Genomic DNA, 25,122 nt, shown 5'->3' on the forward strand with positions numbered 1-25,122 from the left:
ATGTAACTGAAAGAGCTTCAGGCACAGCTGGATCCAGGTGCTCAGCTGGTGCCTTCCAGAATCTTCAAGGCTCTATATTCCTCTGCTGGCTCTGCTCTGAGGCAGGCTCTCTTTGTGTGGTGGCGAGATGACCCATCAGCAGCTCCAGAGTCACACTCCAGGAGCTCAGCAATCCCAGCAGACAGAGAGGTTGTCTCTCTTTGGGGCTCCAGAAGTCGCAGGGAGTCCCTGATTGGCCAGGCTTGGGTTTTCTACCCACCCTTGGATCATGTGCTGGGGTTGTGACTGGCTGGATTCTGGGTCACGAGATCATCTGGCCACCAAGGCAATAGGGCCAGCTCTACCAGAATCCACGGACTGGGAGGAAGCGGGGTCTTGTTCTCGTGCGACAATGGGGGGCTATTTGCAGAGGGCAGATCTCTCCACTAGCTTGTTGAAGGCTGTGCTTCATGTGCGCACGAAGCACAGAAATGCCCTTTATCAGGAAAGCTGGATTAACCACAACACCTTGCCCTCAGTTCTTCCAAAGTGCAGAAGAGGGAGGCCCCATGAGGGGTGGGGAGGTGGCGTGGTGTGCATGGTGAGAGAGGGTGGGGGTCGAGGAGTCCTGCCTGGGCATCGGTTTAAAGACTGAGTGAGTGACTGTGGTCAAATCAGCCCCCTGTCCAGGCCTCGGTGTCCCCATCTATAAAGGAACCTTAATCTAGCTGAAGTCGACAGGTTTTAGGATGGTGCTGTGTAATTTTCTGATGAAATTATTGGGGTATAGCTGCCCCTCCCTTTCCACTGACTCAATAATTTCTTAATGGAATCCAGTTTATTGCTGTGATCCATGCTGGCAGGGGAATGATATAGTTTTTCCAGGAGGGGCCTGTTAGATTGGCTGCAAGAGAAGGGGAGTTTGGAGGCTATTTCTGGCAGAGTGAGGTGGGTGAAAAATGTAGGGGTGGGAGGTGACAGGAGCACTTGGGGAGAAAACTTGAGCCGGGGCCTCGTGCTCAAGATCTGGAAAGAAGGGCTGGCGCTGCGGGTGAGGAGGGGCTGGGCCGCCAGGGTCGGCAGGGTGAGGCCACGGCAGCTGAGGGGGGGAGCTGGTGGGAGAGGAATGTCCCTCTTCCTGGCACCTGTCCTTGGGCTTGTCGACCTCTGACCCCGTCCCACAAATACTCCTGGAGAGGAAGGCAAGGAGGTATGCCTCCTTAGTGCCCATCAGGTACCTGCACCTAAAACAGAGATCTGAGTAACAAACTATTGAGAGCCTGCTGTGGGCTGTTCTAAGTGTTTACATGGATCAGCTCAATCAAGCCTCACAGCTGAATGAAATAGGAATGGCTATTAGCCGCATTCTACAGATGGGCTCAGAAAGGTGAAGTGACTTGCCCAAGGACACACAGCCTGTGAGTGATGGAGTCACACTCAAGCATCTGGGTGCCTGTTAGGATGGGCAGACTGGAGTCAGAGGCAAGGAATGGTTAGGATGCAAGTGCTGGGTGAGCCAAGGGTGGAAGGAAACAATCATCTTGAGGAGGGAGGGTGAAAATCTGGAAAAGGCAAGCCTTAACCTGTGCCTTAAAGGATCTGTGCAATTTGAATAGGATAAAATGTGCAGGGAAGGGTTTTCCAGCAGGAGGGAACAACACAAGCAAAGGCATAGAGGCAAGCAAGTGCCAGGACATTTGGGACAGAGCAAGCAACCTGGCAGGGGCTCTGCCAGCGCTTTGTGGGTCATGAGGCCACTTGAGCAGTAGGCCGAGGGCAGTACTGCTGTGTCCTGAGAGTGCCTTGAGGCCTGGAATCCCCAGCATTCGCCAGGAAAGCTGAGAGGAGGCTGTGTCCAACCCCCTTGTGTGGTTTCACGGATCGAGGGGCAAAGTCCGGCAGCTTCGGGCCCCTGAGGCAGAACTGGAGGACCTGGAGGGGCAGGAAGCCCTGCTCCTCTTGGATGTACACGAAGGAGTCCACTGCCGCCTGGGCGGCTGTGGATGGGCAGGAAGCTGGCCATTTCTTCCCGTGAGCCGGAGGAGAATGGCCTCTATGTGGGCCACAACAAAAAGGCTTTTCTGCCAAGTCAGAGGGGGAGGAAGCAGCCAGCTCAGCCCTGCCCCAGCCTGAAAGGAGGCTCTGTTGGTGGCTCTGGGGTCTTCGATGTCTAGAACGTGTGAGGAGGGAAGGCCAGGGTGGTCAGGGGCCTCCTCATCCCTTCTGGATTCTCCAGCAGCGTGGGGGTGGGGGCGCTGGGCTGCTGTGCAAGTCATTCTGTCTGGGTTCTAATCGTCCACTTCCTGGCTGTGTGACCTTGGCCAAGTCACTTCACCTCTCTGAGCCCCGCTCGTCTCGGGAGTGAAATGTAAGCAAGGGAGCATGCAAGACGACTGGAGTCGTGATCACACACTGAGCACTCGCCAGCACTTGACAGCCAGTGTCCTCCGATCATCCTCCCAGCAGCCAGTGGGGTAGGTCATGTGATCCCCTCCACTGAGGTTTAAGTACCGGTAGCACCAGGGCTGAAGCCCAGGACGTCTGGACTCTAAAAACCCCAAGCTGTGCAAAAGCAGAGGAAAAGAGGCTGGAAGGAAACACACCAGCTGTCCGCACTGGCTGGGGAGTGATGGCAACTTACCTTTTTCTTCTTTTTGTTTATCTGTAACGTCTTGCCTGTTTTACTTGGGAATTAGCAAAATATAAAGAAACAAAAGATGCTGAGGGAATGGGGGGCTGGGAGGGGCCCAAGGTGAGCTTAGGTTACAGCTTGATTTAAAAAAACAAGCCATGTTAAAGATGTGGGCTTCTGTTTAATCCTGGGGAGGAGGGGGTCACTGGGGCTGCCGGGCTGTCTGGAGCTGGGGAGGGGGAGAGAGGGCCCAGGCGCTCCCCCACCCCTCGTGCCTCAGAAACTTCCACACACCTGGGCCCCTGAGCAAGGATAAACTGGGCTCGTGAGATTGGCTGTTCCTTGAGCCAACGGGTTTCTTTGAGCTTCTAGCGGGGAGCTGGGGCTGGAAGGCTCCTCAGGCGGTTTCCTGAGGAGGTGAGGCCTCTGCTGAGTCTCCCCTCCGGCTACGGAAGAGCTCGGCAAGAAGGCCTTTCATCCTGTCCTCTCTCGTCCCCCGTGCCCCACACCGCCCTCCTCCTGCCTAGTGACCTCTGGGCTTCTGGGTGACCCTAAGGCTTCAGGCAGGAGGCAGACCTGGTGGGGCCCCGCGGCTGCTGCCACAGGAAGGCTGACGAGGCAGCGTCTCCCCTCCCCCCCGTGCCGCCCACCAAGGCCCCTGGGCCGGGGGAAGCACACAGGCGGTTTCCTAGCTGAGCCTGAGTGGCCTCTGGGGCTTCCGAGGGCCAGCGTTTCCTAATCTCCTCAGCCAGTTTTCAACACAAAGAGAGGAAAGGGCGGGATGAAGGGGGCACGCAGCTGCGGGGGAGGGTGGGCCTGGAGCAGGCTGGAGGACCCTACCTAAGGAGCTCTGGGGGCCTGGCCTGCTGCGTGGCTGAGCACCGCAGTCCTGGGTGCCCAGGCTGGCGCCCAACAGGATGGGCCCAGAGGCCGGGCGTGGAGTGCGAGGCTCACCAGCCAAGCTCAGACCCGAGGGCAGCGACGCCCGTCTCCTGCACTCCTGGGCATCGTCTGCCCCCTGCCCGGGGCGAGGTTTTCTGCTTCTTCGAAGAGGGCAGGTCCTGGGTGGCCCCTCACCTTCTGGGCAGAGCATGCGGATGAGGGGAACTTCTGGAATCCACGGTGGCATCGTTTTTCATCTCTTCCTGTCCAAGCTGGGTCTTCAGGCTGCCTAGAACCAGTCCGGATGGGTGGGAAGGCTGGGTGGCCTGGACTGGTTATCCCACCCTTCCTAGACGTGCAGGGTGTGCGGGAAGCTGGGTGCCCTTTCTCACCATGAAGGAATGGCCAGTAAGTTCCCCACCCCTTCTCTGCCCGACCCCAGCAGGGCCACCCCTGGTCCCCTGCCTCACCCTACTCTGGTCTATTGAGGGCAGCCGCCTCCCACTCTACCCGAGTTCTGCCCCTTCCAGGGCCATCGGGAAGGAGCCCCCGCAGAACTGTGAACGAGGTCTCTTTGGCGTGGTGGGGGGCAAGTCCCCTAATCCCAGCCTGGACCACGCCCTCCCCACCCTAGTCACCTCCAGCCCCTCCAGCTGTAAGCTCCAGCCCAAGGCCTCTTACAAAGGAGGCACACTCGCCGGCCGTACAATTTAATCAGTGCAGATTATTTACAGAAAGAAATGTATGGGGGTGGACACTGACCCCCTCCCTCCCCACCCCCCTTGGCTGGCTCACCGGTGGTTCTGAGGATGGAGCGGGGAGGAAGCTGCTGGACCCGCACCGGGGCCAGCCCATGAGGAGCCCCTCCCCGCAGGGGCCTCAGGGATTCTGGGCAGCAGACCTGCTTGCTCAGGGCTGCAGGGAAGCAGAGGGGACAGAGCCGGCTGTACAGTACCATTTCCCACAGCAGCCTCGCCTCCTGCTTACTTTGGGAAGGAAAAGAGGGAGGAATCATCTCCACGCTCAGGGCTGAGCCCAGGACGGGGAGGATCTCCAGGCTACCACTAGTGGGCTCTTCTGGGGGCTCCACAGCCCTGTCCCACAGCCTGTGTGAGGGGATGAGCGGCTGGCCTCTCCCTACCAGTGCCCCTGGGGGACAGGGAGCTGGCAGGGAGGAACACCCCCAGGCTGGTGGGCACGTGTTTGTGGACACCTACTGTGCCAGCCTGGGCGCCCATCCGCCCGTCTCTCCCCGGGAGAGCCAGGACACTGGCAGCTGAGCCTGAGGCTGCTGGGGTTCTGAGACCTCTGAGGATGGTGGTGTGGGTGACAGAGGGAGGGAGGAGGCTCACGGAAGGGTCACGGCTCAGAGAGGAGAAAGTGGGCGGGGGTGGAGACCCAGCCTGGGGCCGAGGCTGGTGCTACCCTTGGGGAAGGGGCCTCGGCAGACCCCCTTTGGTCCTTGGTAAGGCAGGCCCAGGGCCCCTTCTCCAGAGAGGGAAGGGGGTGTGGGCTCAAGGGGTCCAGGGGAGCTGGGGGCTGTTGGCCCTGTGCTGGCCAGGGCAGGGTAGGTTCTTAGGCACAGGGAACCAGGCTGCTGGAGTTGTCAGAGGTGGGTGGGAAGGAACCAGACCTCAACAGGACTCAATCAGCGGGCCACCTCCCCCTCTGCCCCCTCTGGCCTGGGGCTGCCACCGGGTGAAAGCTCTTTCTAAGACCACAGAGACTCAGAGGGCTGGAGACCAGTTAGGCCCCACCAAGCTCCAAAGCCAGCAGAGCCCTCGGTTCTGGCCCTGGTGCTCAGGCTGAAGCACAGCCCAGCAGTCCTTTGGCCACTCTTCCAGCCGGGCCTTCTGACCCTCTGCTCCTCTGGCTAAGCCAGAGCGGGTGGGAGCCTAATTCCCTGTCTGGTGCAGAACTACTTTTAGAAAACTCTAACCCCCTGCCCTGAGGGACCGCCCTGGTCAGGAAAGTAGGAAGAAATGCTCAATTAGTGTGCAAAAAAAAAAAAAAAAAAAGATACCTGGGCATAAATAAACAAGGGAACAGGCTTGGCAGGGATGTTAGAGGGCCTGGAGGGGCCCCCACCCAGGGGCTGAGGGAACCACTGAAGGCTCTGGATGAAAGGCCCCAGGAGCTGTCTCAGAACCACAGGCGCAGCCAGCCCGGCCCCTTAGCACCGTGAGGAGCAGGACGGGCTGGTGCGGAGGGTCAGACCCACTCCTGCAGGGAGCGCTTGCAGTAGAGGAGCATGCGGGGTGCGCCCTTGCGCTGCATCTGCACCAGCGCGTAGGTGAGGCCCAGGATGCAGAGCAGCAGCAGCATCGGCGGCACCAGCACCATCACCATGTTCACCGTCCGAGTGACCTCCTCCATCTGCACCACCACGCGGCTGCCCCCGTCCTCGTCCGTCCCCTCCCCGAAGTCCCCCTCTTTGCTGCCGGGGCCCGCCTCGTGGCCCTCGTTGCCCTCCTCACTGTCACCGCCCGCCCCGGGCTCTGCACCCCCGTCAGGGTTGAAGGGCGGACGGGCCACGTCAGGCCATCGGGGCCCCGGCTCCACGTGCTCTTGGCAGCCCATGAAGTCCCGCAGGATGGACTTGGGGTAGCCGGGCTCCATTCGCAGGCGCTCGTTGTCAAACTTCCAGTATTTGGTGCCCTTGTAGAAGTAGGTGTAGGCTGCGAGGGCAAGCAGACCGGAGGGGTGTCAGGCCGGGGCCCACCCACCGGCCAGAGACCTCGAAGAAGACCAGGGCGAGCTGAAGGGGCCCCAGCTTTAAAACACCATCCTCACTTGCTTACCAACTTATAGGAGCCAGACCATGCTCAGAGAAGAACAGGGTTTAGGCCAGGGGCACGACTAGAATCCCGTGCTTCCCGGCTGGGCTGACATTGACTAGGGCAGCGCACAGAAGGGTCCGGTAGCCTGCTGGGTTGTGGGCTACAGTCAGGGGACCCAGGCCTGGCTTCTTCCAGCACCAGAGAGGCCAGTGTCTTGCTCAAGGCCACACAGTCAGCCTGCATCAGACCTGGAGAGGGGACTGATGCCGCCTCGGACCAGATCTCTGGTCTTGGGCACTCCACCCACATCCCTTTTAACTCCAGGAAGGGCCAGGTTTGAACCACCAGGTGCGTCTATACTCAGCTGAGCACAAAGAGGTCAGAGCAGCTGCAGAGTGAAACCATCACGCATGGAAGCTGTGTGACACGCACGGCAGCTGTGTGACCCACCCGAGCATTAGCAAAGCCAGCCGGGTCTCCCCTGAGGCCGAGAACCCAGAGGCTGAGAACCAGGGCTGATGGGTTTTCTTAAACTCACCAGAGACCCTGCTGGAGAAATAAAAGGCACAGCTCCCTGTTGCTCAGTTATAACGACAGAGATCACGCTTCCCTGCCAAGCGGGTAAGGGGGCACCCCGGGAGGACTCCCGCTCCCGTCGCTCTGAGCCAAGCTCACCGCCCACCCCCGCCAGGCTCAAGGCTCTGTGGGGATCAGGGCAGCTCTGAGCACCAGCTCTGGACAAAGGCAGGTCTGGCTGGACTCCGTAACTTCCTCACTGCGGGACTTGGGGCCCTTTACGCAAGCTCTCTTTGGCCTCTGTAAATGGGGTAAATGGTAGTCTGGCACAGCTGTGTCCCCCATGCATTCCATCTCGATGCTGGTGACCTCAGGCAAGCCCTGTTCTCTGTGTATGGAGGAGGGGGGAGGGTGAGTGCTGGGTAGACTGGGAGGAGGCTGGCCCCGGTACCTGCATCGTTGCTCAGGAAGGCCCCTTTAGGGGAGGTGGGGATCCCCTGCCACACGCTGATGGGCTTGGGATAGCCGGGGTCTCCACGCTGCGTGTCCTCATTGAAACGCCAATACCTGTGACCAAAAGCACCGGGCTGCGGGCCAGCTGGGGACTGGAGCCCGGTCCGCATGGGCCATGGGTTCTTTCTGGGCAGGCCTGAGGGTGAGGGCCCAGTGCGGGCCTTTTCCCTTTCGAGGGGTGCTCACCTGTCCTCTTGGAAGAAGAAGGTGTGACCTGTGGGCTCCCACCAGATGGCTGTGTCAATGCGGTCGTAGGGGATACCCAGGCCGTAGCTAGTCAGTGGCTGTGGGTAGCCAGGCTCCAGGTTCGCTTCTCGGAAGAGCCAGTAGCGGCCACCTGTGGGACGGGCGTGGGGGTGAGGACAGGCCTGGGGCCAGTGGGGGGTGTGCAGGAAGGGGGCACCGGGAGGGATATTCTGGGCTCCCAAATCTGTTCACATCCATTACCACACTCACCACACACACACACACACACACACACACACACACACACACACACATCCTCGTACACAGGACAGGCACTGATACCTACACACCCATGACAACATACAGCACAACTCACCCTTGCATCACACACAGTGGACACTCATGGACACCTGCGACACACCCATTTACACACATACACATTGCCAGGTCACACCTGTACACACACCACACACAGTCGCACTGTATACGGGCCTCCATTCCCACTTGAACATCCACCCCCCACACAGTTCTTATAGAGAGAGGAAAGAGGGGGAGCCCTGCTTGGCCTCTGGGTCTGGGGGCTGCATCCCTGGGGCACCCCAGTGCATGGCCCAGGGCTCCTTACTTTTAGTGTGGACCCAGCCCTGTCCTCGGGGAGTTCCTGCCTGGTTGAGGCTCAGGCCAGTGGGGCTAGGGACACAGCTGATCCATCAGGGGTGCTGCCCTTGAGGCCCTCCCCAGGAAGGCAGGCCCCAGAGCGGGGGCTGAGGGCAGGGAGCGCCATTGTCTCCACAGACAGACTCAGGAATCCTGCCCCAGAGTGGGCTCGGGGACCCATTCTTATGAGGAAGGGGCAAGGAAGGGGCACAGGATGCAAGGAAGGAGGGCGATGGGGCAGAGGCCCTGTGCGGCAGAAGATGGACACTTGCCTCCAATCAGAGCAGCCTCTGCCACCCAGTCCTTTGGTCTCTGTCTACGTCCCCAACCCCTGCCTTGCTGCCAGAAGGACTCGGCTCCCCCGAGTAAGCCCACAGTGGGCAACAAGACGAGATGTGCACGGTCCTTCCCTCTCCTCCTCCCTCAGTCCCGGCTGGGTCAGAGGTCAGGCCAGAGGTAAGGGCAGGAAGGCCGCCCAGTCCCCTCCCTCCTACCTGCCCCAGCTCACCTTTGAAAAAGACAAAACGCCCATCTTGGCGCTCGTAGGCAGCACTGATGTCACTGGGCAGACCACGCCAGAAGTGCCCGATGGGCATGGGGTAGTTGTCCAGGACCCGGTTGTGCCGGACCCGCCAGAACCAGCGGCCCTGGGGAGGGCATGGGTGTGAGCGAGCATGGCAGGCTTGCTGCCTTGGCCTGGGGGGGAGGCCCTCCTCGACCCACCCCTTCCCCGGTCAGGGAGAGTCCAGGGGGAGGTGGCTTAGGAAGCCAGGGCGGCACCAGGGAGAGAGCCCGGGTGGGGTGTGGACTCCTAGGCTTATTGTACGATCCCGGGCAATCCTCTTGTCCCTCAGGCTGGTTTCTTCTTGGTCTAGGGTCTGATGGCTCCCCAGGGGCAGCTCAGTGAAGCAGGGGTGGAGGCGGGGCAAGGGTCTGGGGGAGAAGTGGGAGGGTGCTCTCTGCTCTGAGCCTGGGCCAAGGGGCTGGGGAGGCACAGGCAGGGCCAGACCTTGAACACGAACATCTCCCCACGCAGCACGGCCACTGTGTCAAAGTCCCCGTCGCAGATGTTGGGGCCATACTGGTCGGGCCGCTCCGTGGCTCGAGGCTGGGCTGGGGGGCCTGGCTTTGGGGGCTGCTCCGGCTTCCCGCCTGGGGGAGGTAGCTGAGGGGGTCTGGGGGGCCGGTGGTCTGGCCGGCCTGGCCGCCGGGGGGTCACAGTGGGAAGAGGCCGGGTGGGCTGTGGCTGGCCATCTGGGGTGCCTGCGGAGGGCGGCAGGGGGAAGTGAGGGGGTAGCCCTGGAACTCAGCCAGGATGCCAGGGTCTCCTACTTAGAGCCCTGGGAGCCTGGGGTCCCTAGCCTGGGGAGACCTGTGCTCCATGGGCAGCCCACCCAGGCAAAAGGCCCTATCTGGCCACAGCAGACCCCTCCCCTGCACGGCCATCAGCCCTGGGAGGACCTCCATCCTCCTCCACACAGCCCCTTCCTTGACCTCCCCACACTGGGCTTGGGTCACTGCGCCCCTGAGGCTGCCGCTGGCTCCACCCCCGCTCGGTGATGTTCCCCTCAGGATGCCAGCCTGCTCCAGTGGAGGCTCCAGGAAACAGTGGACACAAGCAGAGGGAAGAACTTGGTTCCCAGGTGGCCAGGAACACAGTGAGGGCTGAGGGTGGGCACTGAGTGTGGCCCTGACCCACCGAACTGGCCCCCAGGACACCTCCCCACTGGAGGCCTTCTCTGGTGGGGCCTGGTTGCAGTGGGACGGCAGGGATGCCACCTGCCTCAAAGGCACTGGGAAGTGATAAACCAGCAACACTCAGTGGAGAGCCTGGGACAGGCACGGGCTGGGAGTGACAGTGGTAGGAATGGGGGCCTGGGACCCCAGGGACACCCTCGGTCTAATAAGAATATCACTCAGGCTGAGGAGGAAAGGGGGGCAGTGAGGAGCCCTGGGGCCATCATGAAAGCTCTGGGTGAGGGCCTTGAGGGAGGGCCAGGTCCTGGAGTTGGCCAGCCCTGGGTTTGATTTCTAGCACCACCATTTACTCACTGAATGATGTGGACAACCACTAATCCTCTCTGGGCCTCAGTTTCCTCGTCTACAAAATGGGGTAGCAGTAGTAGCTACGCCTCATAGGGCTGGGAGTTGAGAGCAGCGTGCAGAGACCACGGCCACACCCATGCCGCCCGCTCACCGTACAGCTGCTGGATGCCCCGGAGGTCGTCCTCGGGCAGCTGGAAGTTGTCAATGTCCATCCACTGGTAGAATGGTGCCATGATGGCGCTGGGGTTGCTTGAGTGCTCCAGCCCCAGGGCATGGCCCAGCTCATGCACTGCTACCAGGAAGAGACTGTTCCCTGTAGTGGGGGCAGACAGCACAGTCAGCTCTGACCTGGCCCAGGACCTGGACACCCCAGACAGGGCTGGGGTGGGCTGAGGGGGCCAGAGAGGCTGGCCATGCTTTACTCTTAGAAGAAGCTAAACTGCTCTGACTTCTGGGCCTCTAGCTTCCCCATCTGGAAAATGGGTACGATGATCCCTTCCCTTCCACCGCCCCTTGGAGATGATGGGCAGGAGACTGAGACCAAGCGTCACCGCTCCCGAGGACTGCACAGGGGATGTTCTCTCCTCTGAGCCCTGAGGCTCCAGCTCGCCTCCCCTGTTGTCACCCTGACCAGCTGTTCTCACCATGCAGGTCAGTGCTGGAGAAGGTCCAGGGCTCATCTGCATCGAAATGGGTGTCCCCGCCCAGACCAGGGCCAGGGAAATAGGCGTGGGCCAGAAAGCCACCTGTGCCGTCAAACGGTGAGCTGTCGCCGTGGAAGCCAGAGGCAAAGAGTACCATGATGTCGGCCTCCTTCTGCCGCCGCAGCCGGATGTCCTCATAGGGTACCTCCTGGAAGACCAGGGGCGTGGCCTGCTCCCACACGCGGAAGGCCCGACGCACCGCCTCCAGCGAGTGGTACCAGCCCAGCTTCTCCGTGTAGTTCTGGATGCTGCAGGTGGGCAGAGAGAGGTGTGAGTGAACACAGGGCCTGGGGCTGCTGTCCACTGCTAGCACTCACTGGGCTGGGGGCGGGGACACATGGTCTGAAGGAAAGGGGATAAGATCTGAGCTGGTTCACGGACAATGCTCATCAATATCAACTGTTAGTTTACTTTGACATGAATTTAAAAAAAAAAAAAGAACTAACGTGAAGCCAAGGAATTCATTAGGAGATCACTGAATAAGGTTGCAATGTGCCAAATAAGCTTATTTTAAGAAAGAAAAACATTAAGTAATTAAAAGTATAGGTGACACAGAGCCAAGAGAAAGACCTAGAAAGTGGGATGCAAATGGCTGAGGTTTGGGAAACACAGGCCAAGAGGTTCTGAATGTTGGGCTCCAGGGTCAGGGTGACCTGAGTTCAAGGCCTGGCTCTAACATTTTCTGTGTGACCTTGGGCAAGTGACTTAGTCTCTCTGAATTTTAGTTTCATCACCTGTAAAGTGGGAAAAGGAGGACAGCGCTTTCATCATGGAGCGCCTGGGAGGATTAAATGACTGAACTCAGGTAGAACATGGGCATATATGAGCCTGCACACGATAAAAGCATGATGAAGCCTGTTCAAACTCAGGACTGCTGGCTTCCAGAACATACCTCTTTCCAACATGCCATGCTGTTTCTCTACTACCAATGTTCTGCAATTTAGTAGGTTAAATCTATGTATAATTCTAAAAGAGCTCTTTCTCCCTTTATATTTTACCCTACTATCCATATTCTCCTAAAAACAATTCTATCATTCTTGCAGATAAATATTAAGCAAATATACCAGCCCCTAATAATAAGTATCTGTCCTTCTAGATTTCTGCTGCCTTGAAGAGTACAGGCTAAAGGCAACTCTGCCTCACACTTGACCCAAACAAAACTGTGATGCCTATAAAGGGTACATATTCTGACTTTTTCTTTCTTACATAATTTTATTCTGAGAACATGTAAATGTTAAACATTAACAAGCATCACACACACAGACACACACACACACAGACACTCACACACACACACACACACACACACACAGCATGATGAAGCCTGTTATCTCCCACATAAAGCAGATTAAGAGTCCATGTGCTGGACAGATCTCCATCAAAGATCACGAATCAACTCATGGATCATGAATTCACTCTGGCAGCCTGGGTCTATGTGACCCTGTGGGCTGCTCTTCCTCAGGAGATGGAGCTGCGGGTGGGGTCATGGCTGGATTGGAACAGGAAGGGGGAACCCTTGGGGCCTGCCACAGAGCTCAAGGCTCAGGGGGGTTTCTTGCCAAAGGACTCAGTGGAAAGGAGGAGGGTGCTTGAACCAGGGTCTGCGCGGGTGACTTGCTGCTTGCCTGCTTGCATCTGCCTGGATTCAGGCACCCCAGTCCTCCCTTACCCTTCAGATGCCTGAAGCCCCCAGTTTGCACTGGTGCAGGAGCCCATCTGGGCAGGTGAGGCCAGCCCTAGGTTGCTGGCGGGTCAGGGGATGGAGGGAAGGAGGACAGAGCAGAAGCAGTTCAAAGGTCCTGCCCTTCTCTGGAGGGAGACTGCCTGGGGTGGGTGGGTGAGTAGGGTGACCGATCTAATCAGCATGGGAGCGGGATTGGCAAGATTGGATGGCTAGGCCGGACACCCTGCAGTGGGCTGCTGGGAAAGGAAGCCTTCCAGAGGAGCCCACTGGGAAGCCTGAGGCCTCAGGCCAGGCAGAGAGGGGCCAGCTGCTTCTGGAGGGTACCCTGGGGGGACACCACCCTGGGCAGCCAGGTTCCCTACCTGAAGGTCAGGTGGTGGTTGTTCCACTTCCTCCCGGTGAGGGCGTAGCGCTTCCGCCGCCGCAGATTGGCTTTCACACGTACCCCGAACTGGTCTGGTACTCCACAGCGGGGCCGCTTCATCCACCTAGGTGCACAGAGCCTCCCCTCAACACGCCTGCCTGCTGGGCTCTGCCTCTTTCAGGCAGTCCACCGTCTCCCACCCTCCCCCCACTGGCCTCCAGCTGCCCCTTATGTGGGTGTGGAGGGGGTGAGGGACTCTCTCAGCTTCGAGCTCTTCATCAGGAAAACGGTACAGTGACCTTGTACTGGAAGACTGGGTGCACAGCAGTGGCTCTGCAAAGGTGAGCCCCTTTTCAGCACTATCACCCAGGAATGGGAGGAGAGTTACCCTGAGGCTTCTTATCCCTGATACCTTATGCTCTGTGCGTGCTCATCAAGGATGTGGCTTTGGGTCACATCACCTCTGCCAGATTCAGAGCAAGGCCTAGCTAGGCAACCACATGTGTGCATGTGTGCTGCACCTCCCCATTCCCATGCCTGTGGCAGACATCACTAATCAATCCTATGCTCCTTGCTGCTGAACTGGGCTTTGGCCTCAGGAGCTTTTTCAACACTAGGCAGCAGGCAGCCATTCCCAACCAATCAGAGCTAGCACGGAGGATCAAGCCATATGCCATCTCTTATCTAGGCCACTCTTTTCTGGAAACTCCACATGCCAAGCCTTCATCAGAGCAGGCCAGAAGGAGGGCAGGTGCCAGTGGGGTCTGGGAATGGCCCGACCGAGGGACTCACGCCTTGGTCTCTTCGTCCAGCACACCCGTGATGGGGATCCCGTAGAAGCGCTGCATCTCGGCGAGGGCCGAGGCCAGGATCTGGGCGGAGCGCATGGTGGACATGTGGCGGCTGGGCTGGGGCAGGTAGCCATAGAGCCGCAGCCAGTTCTGCAAAGGAGAGGCCATGACCTGGTCAGCAGGTTCTGGCTCCACTACCTCCAAACATGCATGGCCTGCATCCCACCACCTCTCACCTCCACCACCATCACCTCCCGTCACCACCTCCCTCCAGGTGACCATGTGAGCTTCTGTACGTTCTCCGTGCTTCCACTTCCTACAGTCTGTTCTCACACAAGAGCTGGAACAAAAGGCCTTTACAAGTCAGGTCTGGTCAGTCTTCTGTCTAGAACCCTCCAAAGACTTCCCATCTCAGAGGAAAAGCCAATTCTCACAGGAACTACCTGTGAGGCCTCAGGGCCTTTGCACTTGCTCTTCCTGCTGCCTGGAGTGTTCTCCCCACAGAAATCTGCATGGCTCATGCCGTCATTTTCTTCAGGTCTCTGCTTCATCACCTTATTGGAGGAGTGTTCTCTGACAAATGTAAAAAAGACACCCATCCGCTGTACCCTGCACTCCCTCTCCTGCTTCCCTGCACTTGTCACCATCTGACACGCTGTATGTTTCACTTAGGTGTTTATTATTTGCCTTCCCCCATTAGGACAGAAGCTGTGTCTCTGAGGACAGTCCACAGTTGCCGTCCTTATTACTGTGCCGGCCCCTCCAGGGTGGGGCCTTCTACCATTCCAGGCAGACCACTGGGGATCCTACAGGGTTCAGAAGCTCTTGAATTCTCACCAAGTAGGAAAACCCACCCCTTGGTGCTGCTCCCCAACAGACCCTGAACCTTCCGGAGGGAAAGCACGTGGGTTCAGGCCGCCCACCCAGGCCCAGGAGGGTGGGACAGGAGGCCTGAAGTCCAGTCTCTGCTCTGCCACAAACTCTCCTCTCCGGGCCTGAGTGTCCTCGTGTGCAAACTGGGAGCCATGGGGTTGTCAGGGGGTGGGGTGAGAGAGATGGACCTGGGAAAAGCAGCTGGGACACAGTGGGGGTGCCCGTCCCCTTCAAGACTTGCTGGGCAAGTCTTTTCATCCATATACCCCCATCTGTCTGTGTGTCGGCCCACCCAGCCAGCCATCCTGCCAAGTGTTTCTGAGCACCCTGTCTGGTGCCAGGTGCCATGCCAGCTGGAGGCCGTGGAGGAGGCGGCTGAAGAGTCCTGACCTCCAGGGGTTTATGATCTCCTTGGGGAGACCCGGTGCACACGCAGAGTGAGGAATTCACGCTGGCAAGTCTGTGAGCAGACAGGACCACTGCAGTCAAAACCGGTGGACGGGATCCCCAGTGAGCCAGGCTGAGTGGTGGTAAGGAAGGGAACTCTGCCCTGCCCACCTGGTGCTCCCAAGGCCACGAGAACATGGTGACCACTGTGGAAGGCTGGTGAGCAGAGGCAGGGACTGCTGTGGGCCTGGGCTACATGGAAGCATGTCCTTTGAACCCTTCCTTGTCTATCTTTGGTCTCTGGAAACCCCCAGAGTGAGGGGACCTAAAAGCCTGCTCTCTGAGACGCTCTGGAAGGTGAGGGCTGCACATCAAGGGCCCACGGGGCAGGATGGCAGCTGGACATGGTAGTTGCTCTGGGCTGACAGCGATGTGTCAGCTGGCCTGGGCCACGCTCACATCTGTCTGCCACCAGGGTCACATCCAGCTCCAAAGGTACTGGCTTCCCTCAGTGCCACTCGCCAGCCCAGCCCTGGCCCCTGCCCAGGCCCCTGGTATGGATGGGTTGCCCACACAGCCCGGCTCAGCACCGCCCAGGCTGCTGCTGGAGGGAGCGGAGGCTGAGCCAACGAGGGCGGCGCGGGGAGACTGCCAGAGCCTGAGGATGCCCAGCCACAACTTCGAGGCCTCGCAGGACAACGCGGCAGACACTGAGTTGAGAAACGACCACGGCTCCGGGTACAGATCCTGGCCCAGCCACTTTGCTCGCTGTGCCTCAGTCCGTAAAAGGGGGTTGAATCAAGACCTGCCTCATCTCATGGATTTCTGTGAAGATGAAATGGGCAAGCCCACAGGAGCCCTTGGCACTGTGCTGGGCAGGGGAAAGTGCTCAGTCAACATGGTATTAATGACAGAGGCTGGTGGGGGCAGGGGCACTGCCCGGTTGTTCCTAGAGTGGCAGCCTGTCGACAGGGTTGAAGGATCCAGGCTCCGACAAGGCAGCCTTGGGTGGGGGCAGGGCAGCTGGGGGAGGCAGGAGCACCCTGTGGCATCCCCCATGGACCCCCCTCACCCCTCCTGCCCAGGGCCCCCTTCCTTCAGTTCCACCAGACACTGGCAGTGTTACGGGCGCCCTCCCCATTCTTCCCAAGCATAGAAACCTTTCCTGAGGCTCCTGTGTGTCTGTGAAGGGGGATGTCCACCACCTTTAATGGACACGGTTTGCCTGAAGAAGCCTGGAAAGATCTAGAAGGCGAGGCTGTGATGCTCGGCCAGCTCTAACAGTGAAAGGAATCCAGCTGGAGGTGGGGGGAGAACTGGGGCTGCTGCTGACAGATGAGGGCACCTCTATATCACCTATTTGCATAAGGTAAAAATATCCCGGGGAGCGCAATCACAGGCCACCAAGGGACTGATTAGCAGTGTGGCGAGTGACAGGAGGAGGGCAGGGCGGGGGAGGCTCAGGCTGGGGCCCTGGGGAGGGGAGGGAGCTGGGCCTGTCTGCAGTGAAGAGCTCCAGAGCCCGGTGGGGGATGGGGCAGAGGGGCCCCTTCAATACTGGGCACAGCTCAGGGGGCTGACGGGAAAGGCCCGAGGGTGCCTGTGGACCCTCATTCACACAAACACCCTCTGAGTCCCAGGGAAGCCAGAAGCTTCCATCTCGGTATCAGCCAAGGCTTCCTGATGACAAATGTCTCTCGGCTACTGCTGGGTAAAAAGCTGAGGCTGAGGACTGGTGACAAGAGTGGGCTAAGCTGAAATACAGCCTTGGCCCAGAGCAGCTGAGGCCCCGGAAGACAAGGAGCTGACTGAGCCCGCCTGACGGGCAACGCGCCAGTCAGTCTACACTGCCCGCGGGGCTGGGGCTTTTCTTTCCCCCAGTGTCCAGGAGAAGTTTCTCATCACCTTACTGCTCTGCTAAGTTCGACAAGCCCTGGGGGTGGAGGGGAAAGACCATGGCGGGCACAGGAGCATGGCAGGTGCTGCCCTAACTCCAGCCTCCTGAGGGGCTCTGCAGCCCTGGAACAAAAGCGGGAAGCAATTCCCAAGGTCATGACTGAGCCCTGGTCTCAAAGTCAGGGAGGGGCTGTGCTCAAGCCCCTGCTGCTCCTACCGGTAAAGACTGTCCCTTCCATAAGGTATCTCCTCCTTCCATAAGGTGTCTCCTTTTCTGTCCGGTCACCTCGAGTCTCACAGGTGGGGTGAGCCAAGCAGTGAAGCTCTGTTGCTCAGCTGGGGAAACTGAGGCTCAGGGAGGTCAGTAAGCAGCAGAGTGGTGGGCCCTCCTCCATGAGGACCACTGTCCAGTGGGAGGCAGGTAAGGGTTCTGCAGAGAGAGCTCTGGGCCACGAGTCCCCCTCCTGCCTGCAGCCCAGGGAGGGAGGCCGCTGCAGGAGACCCCACCCACCCTGGTTCTTTCAGCCATTTCTTTCTCAAGCTCCAGACCCCATCCCGTAAGTGTGTGTAGAGGCTTCAGGTGAGTGGTTGGCCCCAGGCAAAGAGATGTAGAGCCATCAAGAGTCTGAGGGGGAATTCCTGGCCCCCTGGCCCCTAGGAGAGGACAGAAATGCAGCAGCCAGGGGCTGAGAATCTGCTGGAGGCCAGACTGTCCACTCTTGTCACCCCATTCAATGTTCACAAGTACCCCATCCCCATTACACAGACAGCAAGTTTCAGAGAGGGTGAGGGGCCCACCCAGGGTCACGCAGCTGGTCTATGGCTAGAACCGGAGCCCATAAGCAGTGCCATTGGACCAGGCTGTTTGTGAAGCAGCAGCAGCTCCTCTGGGCCTGAGGCAGGGGACACTGGGCTCTGGCCCTTCTCGGGAACAGCGCCCAGCACGGCACTGGGGGAGGGCGCCCAGCCCTCCCCACACTCCACATCTCCGGCTGGGTCTGGGCGCTGGGCCACGTCAGCAGGGCTGCCCCCCAGGACTGCCGAGACAACCCCGAGGCAGGCCCTCCCCACGGGGTGGGCGTGTCTGGGAAGGAGCTGCCCGATCAATACTGTGCATTAAGCAGCGGTGGGGGCAGGGTGAGCGTGCTGCTGCAGACGCATCCAGCTCCTTGGGGCTCAGACAAACCAAGCCGCCTCCCACCCGGCCTTATCAGACCCTGTGCGATAAGAAAAATCTCTCCTGGCTCTGCTTTGCTTCACTCACCCACGGCTCTCTCTGCAGGCCAAGCAGACCCTAGCAGGGCTGCCCAGACAGGCACAAAAGGCGTCTTGTCAGGCGCGCCAGCGATGGACGCAGACCTTTCATGGTGTGCTGAGGTCCTCACTGTGCCCGCAGACGGCATAACTAGTCCGAGGCCAGGGAAGAAAGGGGGGCGCCCAGCCAGCCCAGCCTGTCCTTAGTGGATCATTTACTCCCTTTCGAGGCAGCATAGTCCATATTTAAGCAGTTCTGGAAGAACACACTTGCTCATTTGGGGCTCAAATCTAACCCACCCCCCCAAGATGGGAAAGTTGCAGGTGGGGAAGGGGCTCTGGGTGGTGGGGAGAGCAGGCCGGGTGGGGGACGTCCAGCCAGGGAAGCAGGAAGGAAGTGGACGCCACTTCTTTACCCTGTGGCCTCCCAGCCTGCCCCGCACTCCTTAACCCGGAGGGAAAAGCAGCCGGGTCCTTCGGCCAGTGGGCGGGCAGGGGTGGGGAAAAGGGTCCTGTTTGCTAGTGGTTTCGGGCTGGCCGAGGGCCAGGCCTGGGGCCTCACCTGGAAACCCCCTGTAGGTGTTGTCTCTTACATGGGACTGCTTTCCAGGCAGAGCCTGGGTGGCTGGACAGGCAGGGGTAGGGCTCCAGGCTCACTTGCTTGGGGGCGGGCCCTGGCTCTACCTCCACACCCTCCTTCCCACCTGGCTCAGGCCCAGCAGGTTCCTGCCTGGCGGCACTTCCAAAGGATGACACCCTGGGCTCTGACCTGTAGCCTTTAACCCAGCTTGGGGGCTGGGAGCTCAGGCTCCTCTGCCACCACCCAGGCTGGGGAATCGGGTAATGTCTCTCACCTCAAGGTCTCAGCTTCCTCTTCTGTACAATGGGGTCATGACTGCACCTAAACTTACAGTTAATACAGGATTATATGTGAAAATGCTTATAAAACACCCCTAGGCCCTGCCCAGGATAGCACCAAGTATGTTGAAGGTGCTCAAAAATAACTTGATCCTCCATGGGCCCCACGTGAGGGGCATCGTACATAGCATTCGGCATTTTACACACAAACGCACTGAATTTCCCCAGTAACTCTATCCAGTAGATACTATTACTAGTCTCATTTTGTAGACAAATGAGAAACTGAGGCTCAGATGGGGTCAGTGACTTGCCCACAACAGCAAATGCCATGTGCTTCTCATGGTCACTGTATTTTGTCACCATTTTGTAAGCGCTTCCTATGTACCAGGTGCCAGGCCCATGTGTGGTGGACACGAAGCTGGGCTCCCACCCCTCTGGGGGGTGGGGGAAGCTGCTTCTGGGAGGACCAGGTGGTGTCCAGGGCTAAGGGCAAATCCTAGAGAGCAGTTCCAGACCCTGACCTCCAGGCTCCGTGGCTGTGGGGCATCTTTTGAGGGCTGGCTGATGGCTGGGATTCAGGTCCCCATCTGTCTGTCCAGATACTGGAGGTTGAGTTGGGTCTTTTTGCTCATTTCCTGCTATTCCCACAAGGGAAATGGGATCTGGTTAAGAGGCATCCCTCTTTGTCTCTCTGATCCAGGACCATCTCATACATCTCTGCTGTACCTGCCCGGGGCTGCAAAATCTGTACTACCTCCCCTAAAGGGCTCAGGCATCCCCAGAACCACTGTTCTTCTGGGGAACGGCCTCATATGAGCTCTAACTCAGCGGGGGCTTGTCCAGTCAGAAGGCACCTACTGTGTGCCTCAGGCCTGGAGTGTTCAGCTACCTGCAGGGTCCCAGGTCCTCACATTCATCTGTGGACTCCTCCCTGGGTCCTCTTTGAGCTGGAGAAGGATCTAAGCAGAGAGCCCCCAAGCCCTCTCTGCTTCTGCTAACTCACAGAACACATCTCCATGCCCAGAGCAGAGCTGGCCATGGGGCTTGACCCCTGCCCGAGTGGTCAGCTGTGTGAACTACATGAATGTTGGGACGATACTGAAGATGCCAACGGCCTTAATCCACCCTGGCTGCTATAACGAAAATACCGTGAGCTGGGTGGCTCATAACAATATTTATTTCTCACAGTTCTGGAGGCAAGAAGTTCAAGATCAGAGCGACAACATGGTCTGGTTTGGTGAGGGCTCTCTTCCTGGCTGCTAACTTTTTGCTGTGCCCCAACATGGTGGAAGGGGCAAGGGAGCTTTCTCAGGAAGTTTTAATTATCTTTTTTTTAAAATTTATTTATTTAATTTACTTTTGGTTGCGTTGGGTTCCACATTGCTGCACACGGGCTCTCCCTAGTTGCCATGAGCGGAGGCCCCTCTTTGTTGCAGTGTGCAGGCGTCTCACCGCGGCGGCCCCCACGCACTGCGGAGCATGGGCTCCAGGAGTTGTGGCACGTGGACTCAGTAGTTGTGGCTCGCGGGCTCTAGATCGCAGGCTCAGTAGTTGTGGCACACAGGCCTAGTTGCTCCGCGGCATATGGGATCGTCCCGGATCAGGGCTCGAACCTGTGTCCCCTGCATTGGCAGGTGGATTCTCAACCACCGCACCACCAGGGAAGTCCCCTCAGGCAGTTCTTATAAGAGCACTAATCCCACTTACGAGGGCTCTGCCCTCATGACCTAATCACCTCCCAAAGGCCTACAGCACCAACTTTAATTGGAGGTGGGAAGCAGTGGCCACCACTACAACCACCGCAAGCTGGCCTCAGGCAGAAGTCAAACTTCCAGCTGGGCAGAGGCGTCGATGGCAAGGGGCATCTGGACCAAGCAACAAAGGGGGCATGGAGGAGTGACCAGAACCAAGTGCTTGGCAGGGAGAGGATTTTCCTTGCCGGGCAGCATTGCTATTCTGAATTGGCATCAGAGAACATGGGTAGTATTTGGAGGGATTTGCAAGAAGTCTTCTAAGGGGGGTCTGGGTGTGTTTCTAGGTTGCTTCCTCTCCACCCTCCTTGAGGTGGGGCAAAGGAAGGCGTCTTGAGTCCAGGGGTCAGAATGGGCAGGCCAGGTGATGCACACACATGGAGCACACACTGGGCTGTTCTCTGCAAGGAGGAAGCTAACTGACTGGACCCCAGGGCAGACCTAACACAGGGCCCCGGCAAAGGGCTGGGCATGAAGGGCACAGCGCAGTCGGATCCCAAGTGCCTGGCAGCACCAGTCAGCCCAGTTCTCTCTGGGTTTTGAAATAAAGTATGGAGAGCAGTAGCTTGTTAGTGATAAGAGGAGAACAGATTAAAAAGCAGAGAGGGAGAAAGAAGGCGAGAAGATTCAGCTTCTGTAGGTTCCCAAAGACAAGCCCTCACATTAACCCCTTCTCTTCGCAGGTGGGCACGGGGGCCCCTGCTGCTTCTGCTCCAGTTAGGAAAGGGCACTAACAGGAGCACACGGTGGGGCCCCAGCGGCCAGCATGGAGGCGCGGGCAGAGACTGGAGCACAGGAAGCCTGGGGCTGCGGCGCCACAGTCAGACCTGAAGGTCAAAAGCAGAATTCCAGCTGACTCCTACCCCTTTTTTTGCTCTCCTGCTAAGCTGCCAGGTAGGGGCAAGGAGGTGGGTGTGTCCATGTTTTAGTGGCAGTGGCACCACACCTTTGAACTCCAGCGGCCTGAGTCACCTCCATGCGGAGGCGTGGGTGGGCTGAGGGCCTAGAGGTGTGTCTGGGGGGTAGGTGGAGGTGGGGAGAGCCAAAGCTTCTCTGGTGAAAAATCAAAGGCACTTAAGTGGAGTATGCGCTACAGCCAGAAAGAGCAAGACAGAAATCTGAAGGAGGGCCTGGACTCTCAGGTCAGCGAGGCCAGGAGCTGCAGCTGGCACCTCAGTCAGGTGGGGCCTGGGTCTATGTGGGCCAGAATGGCTGGAGACTGGGACCTGACAGCCAAGGGAGGGAGCGGGACAGGGCAGAGTAGCTCAGTGGTGGCTTCCCCAAGGAAGACAGCCTTCTCCAGGCTGAGGCCTGGCAGGCTGCCGGTGTCTACTGGCTCCTAGCACACGTCTGATTCCTTAGTCTGATGAGATGCCTCTGGTTTCTGCCCTGGGAGGGAGAGAGAGGGAGAGGGGCTGGCCTTGCCTCAGTTTCTAAGCTGCTCAGAGACAGTCCCAGCCATTGACCTGGCTGGAGGTCTGGAGCTGTGGTCAAGGACCAAAACCCTTCTCCAAGGGACAGAGCCTCTAGAAACAGGGTGCAGCCAGGCCCAGGAATCTCTGATGCTGGTTCTTGGTTAGCATCGACCTGGGGACAGTTTTCACAGCCTCCGGGCAAATGCGCTGGCTGCTGTAGCCATTTGACTCTTTAGGCCCAGATCCGGCCAGACTTGATGGGACTCCATGGAACAGCCTGTACTCCAAAGCCAACTCTAGGCTCTGGGATAGCCCACCGGTCTCTAATCCTGCGTCTACCTTGGCTTCCAGCGCTCAAGGGTGCCCTGTACTTTCCAGAGTTTCTTCCCACAATAGCCCAACCCAAGTTTCTCCCGAGGGGAGGGGCTGCAGGTCAGTCACAGAATCCCTAGTCAGTGCCACACAGGCATAGGGCCATGGCCATGGTCTGTGGCCCAGTGCAGGCCCTGGGCTTTGGGTACTCCCGCAGCTGGGAGAGGAGGAGGTGATGGAGGAGCAGAAGCAAAGGAAAGAGAGAACGAAGGCCCTCAGACCACAGGTCCCAGTGCCCCAGCTCCTGGCCATCTAAAATGCCAAATCACAATGCCTGGCTACCAAATTCCAGTTTGGTCTGCAATTGCTTTCTGTGTGGAGATGCCGTTTCTAAGTATAGATTATAAACTCCTCGGGGGTGGGTCTATGACTTGCAATTCTTTGGTATTCAACTCCAGAGAGTGGCAGGTGGGCCCAAACAGCACTCTCTGCCTAGTACCTGGATGCAGGCTGAGGGGCAATCCCCACCAGCAGGGGTCCCCAGTAAGCCCCTGCCTGCCTGCCTGTGTGAATCGGGGGTGGGGTGGTGGAGCTGGACTGGGGATGGCCTGGGGTCCCACTCTGCCTCCTGCCAGGGCCTGGCTCCCTGTAGCTTTCCCTGGCCAGGCCGAAGAGGGAGGGCAGAGCAGGTGGGGAACTGGCTGGGAGGTGTAACTTGAGCTGGGAGGAATTCCCTGCCCTTCCTCAGTGCTTTTATTAAAGTAGGGCGGGGAAGGGCAGGCTTCCATCGGAAAAATCTCCCAGGCAGCCGGGGAGGTGGGGAAGCCGCTGAGAGCTGGGAGGGAGCACCGGCCGGGCTGCAAATAGAAACATCACTCAGGGCAGCAGCCCGGACGGCAGGAGGCTCCAGGCCGGCGCAAGGGCACCGAGGCCCGAGCCTACCGGGGACGCGCTGAGGGGGGGTGTCTCCCCACCATGCCAAACCTCTCCCCTTCTCCTGGGCGGGGAGCAGGGTCTTAGAAGTCGGGAAAAAACGTCTACGCTTTTGCTCTGGGTCAACGGAGCTAGTGCCCTCACTGTCCCTAATCCGGAGGACGGCGCTCGGCGACCCCACGGAGCCGGAGGCGCTGGCTGGACGCAGCTCTGCGCCAGGAGGCGGCGCCTAATCACCCACGGGACCGCTCCAGAGATGGGCCCCGGTAGGGACGTCTGCCGGGCTCCTGGTGAAAAAAATGTTCGGGGTCCACCCTCTTCGGCCCGGGCCTTGGCGTAGGGGCGCTGGTGGAGGAAGCGCCGGGTGAGACCGGGTCTCCCTCTTAGATGCCATCTGGCCGTGGCGCGGCTTGCGCGCAAGAGTCTGAGAAAGTCGCCAAAGCGCCCCCTCAACCCGAATGGGCTACCTCAGAGGTTCGTACCCCCTCCCCCTATCCCAGCCCGCCGCGCGAGGCTCAGTGTCACCCAAACTAGAGTCTATCTAGGCGGGAGCGCTGCCTGCTGTGCCCAAGACCCCCCCCCCCCCCACACACAGAGCAGCCCCCTTCCCATTCGCAAAGAACGTCACCGTGCGTCCGCAGAGCTCTCGAGGAATCAGGAGTCCGGTAGGGAGGGAAGGAGAGGAGCAAGGGCTGGGGGCGGCAGAAGCGGCTCCCGGGACGCGGGCTGGGAAGGATCAGTGCCCAGGGCGGGGCTGTAGGGGTAGAGAGCGGGCGCAAGCCCTACGCTCTCCAGGGTTTGGGAAGAGGTGCACCACCAAGGGCTAGCTGGGGAGGGGCAGCTTGCCGGGTCCCCTTTCTTCCCCGCCCCCAACTCCGGGACTAGGGTTCATCTCCGCGCCCTTCCTCTCCACGCTTCAGGCTGCGGGCGTGGCTTCCTTCCCACCCCAAGTCCTCCAAGCCGTGGCAAAGGGACTGGGCGAGGGTCCTTACCTCGGCATTGACTTCTGCGTCCTCCGCCGCTGCGCCGCGGCCCAGGCAGCCCAGAAGCACCAGCAGCAGCGGCAGCAGTCGCGGCCGCGCAGCCGCCTCCCGGCCGCTAAGGAGACTGCCCGCCCAGCCCGGCCGTCCGGGCGCGCTCCGGTCGCTGCCCATGCTTCCGGCGACCGGCCTGGCCCGGGGCGCTGCTGCACGCGCGGCTCGCCCGCTCGCCGGGTCCACGCACGCGGCTCGGAAACTTGCGACGCTCCCTGGCTCCCCGCCCGGCGGGCGCGAGGCAGACCTCCCGGTCCCGGCCACCGCGGAGCCGCTTAGGTCTCCTCGGCAAATTCCCACGCCCGAGGAAAAGCGGGCCGGGCAGGGCCGGGCGCGCGGAGCCTGCCCACGGGGGAGAGGGCGGGCCGGAGCCGCCCGCCGCGGGGTCCTGCAGCCTCGGCGCCCGCGGCCCGGCTCTCGAGAGCAAGCGCAACTCCTGAGCCTTTGTCTGGCTCAGCGCTCCGGCCGCCCGGTCCCGCGGCGCCCCCTGCGCGCCCAGCTCCTTCTGTCCATGTCCGGGGCCAGGCGCTGCCCAGAGCGCGCGCCTCCCGCCCGTGGATCCTGCTCGCCCCGCGCCCGACCGGGCCCGGGTCCCCGCGCAGCCCAGGGATGAGGCGCAGGGAGCCGGTCGGAGCGAGTGAGCGAGCCAGAGAGCCGGCGCCAGACGTTCCCGGC

The 25,122-nt window shown here is 59.6% G+C and overlaps 1 protein-coding gene and 1 long non-coding RNA gene across 14 annotated transcripts in view; one reads left to right on the forward strand and one right to left on the reverse strand.

The window, feature by feature from the left end:
- Nucleotides 1–25,095, reverse strand: MMP15 (matrix metallopeptidase 15). Of its 8 annotated transcripts, XR_012327855.1 has the most exons (13): nt 24,406–25,090; nt 13,736–13,884; nt 12,942–13,067; nt 10,836–11,143; nt 10,343–10,504; nt 9,155–9,408; nt 8,654–8,792; nt 7,489–7,639; nt 7,241–7,356; nt 4,289–6,171; nt 3,689–3,782; nt 2,906–3,020; nt 3–2,541 (listed from the first exon to the last, which is right to left on the reverse strand). XR_012327855.1 is itself a non-coding variant. In XM_073795516.1 (11 exons), exons 1-11 carry the CDS (start codon nt 24,411–24,413, stop codon nt 5,705–5,707), a joined length of 2,010 nt encoding a protein of 669 aa, XP_073651617.1. In that variant the 5' UTR covers nt 24,414–24,531; the 3' UTR covers nt 3,945–5,704. The 8 variants fall into 8 exon arrangements, 5 of the variants coding, with proteins under 5 accessions (XP_073651617.1, XP_073651620.1, XP_073651618.1 ...); XR_012327854.1 differs by having other exon boundaries at nt 2–3,020; XR_012327853.1 differs by having other exon boundaries at nt 1–3,782.
- Nucleotides 18,636–25,122, forward strand: part of LOC109550094 (uncharacterized) — a 36,642-nt gene continuing 30,155 nt past the window's right edge. For 5 of the 6 annotated variants that reach the window (XR_012327856.1, XR_012327857.1, XR_004523252.2 and 2 more), the window contains exon 1: nt 18,636–23,887. This is a non-coding gene — a long non-coding RNA (uncharacterized lncRNA). The remainder of the gene's footprint in view (nt 23,888–25,122) is intronic. The other variant, XR_012327858.1, reaches the window with a different exon arrangement.

Source organism: Tursiops truncatus, chromosome 19, assembly GCF_011762595.2.
Source record: "Tursiops truncatus isolate mTurTru1 chromosome 19, mTurTru1.mat.Y, whole genome shotgun sequence".
In the NCBI taxonomy this organism is placed as follows: domain Eukaryota; kingdom Metazoa; phylum Chordata; class Mammalia; order Artiodactyla; family Delphinidae; genus Tursiops; species Tursiops truncatus.

Excerpts from the sequence above, each read along its gene's own strand:
- MMP15 (XM_033844770.2), bottom strand. The coding sequence starts at position 24,567 with ATGGGCAGCGACCGGAGCGCGCCCGGACGGCCGGGCTGGGCGGGCAGT. Across the intron at positions 11,144-12,941 it reads AACCACCACCTGACCTTCAG|CATCCAGAACTACACGGAGA; the intron begins GTAGGGAACCTG and ends GCCCACCTGCAG. Across the intron at positions 7,640-8,653 it reads GCGTTTTGTCTTTTTCAAAG|GTGGCCGCTACTGGCTCTTC; the intron begins GTGAGCTGGGGC and ends CCCGTCCCACAG.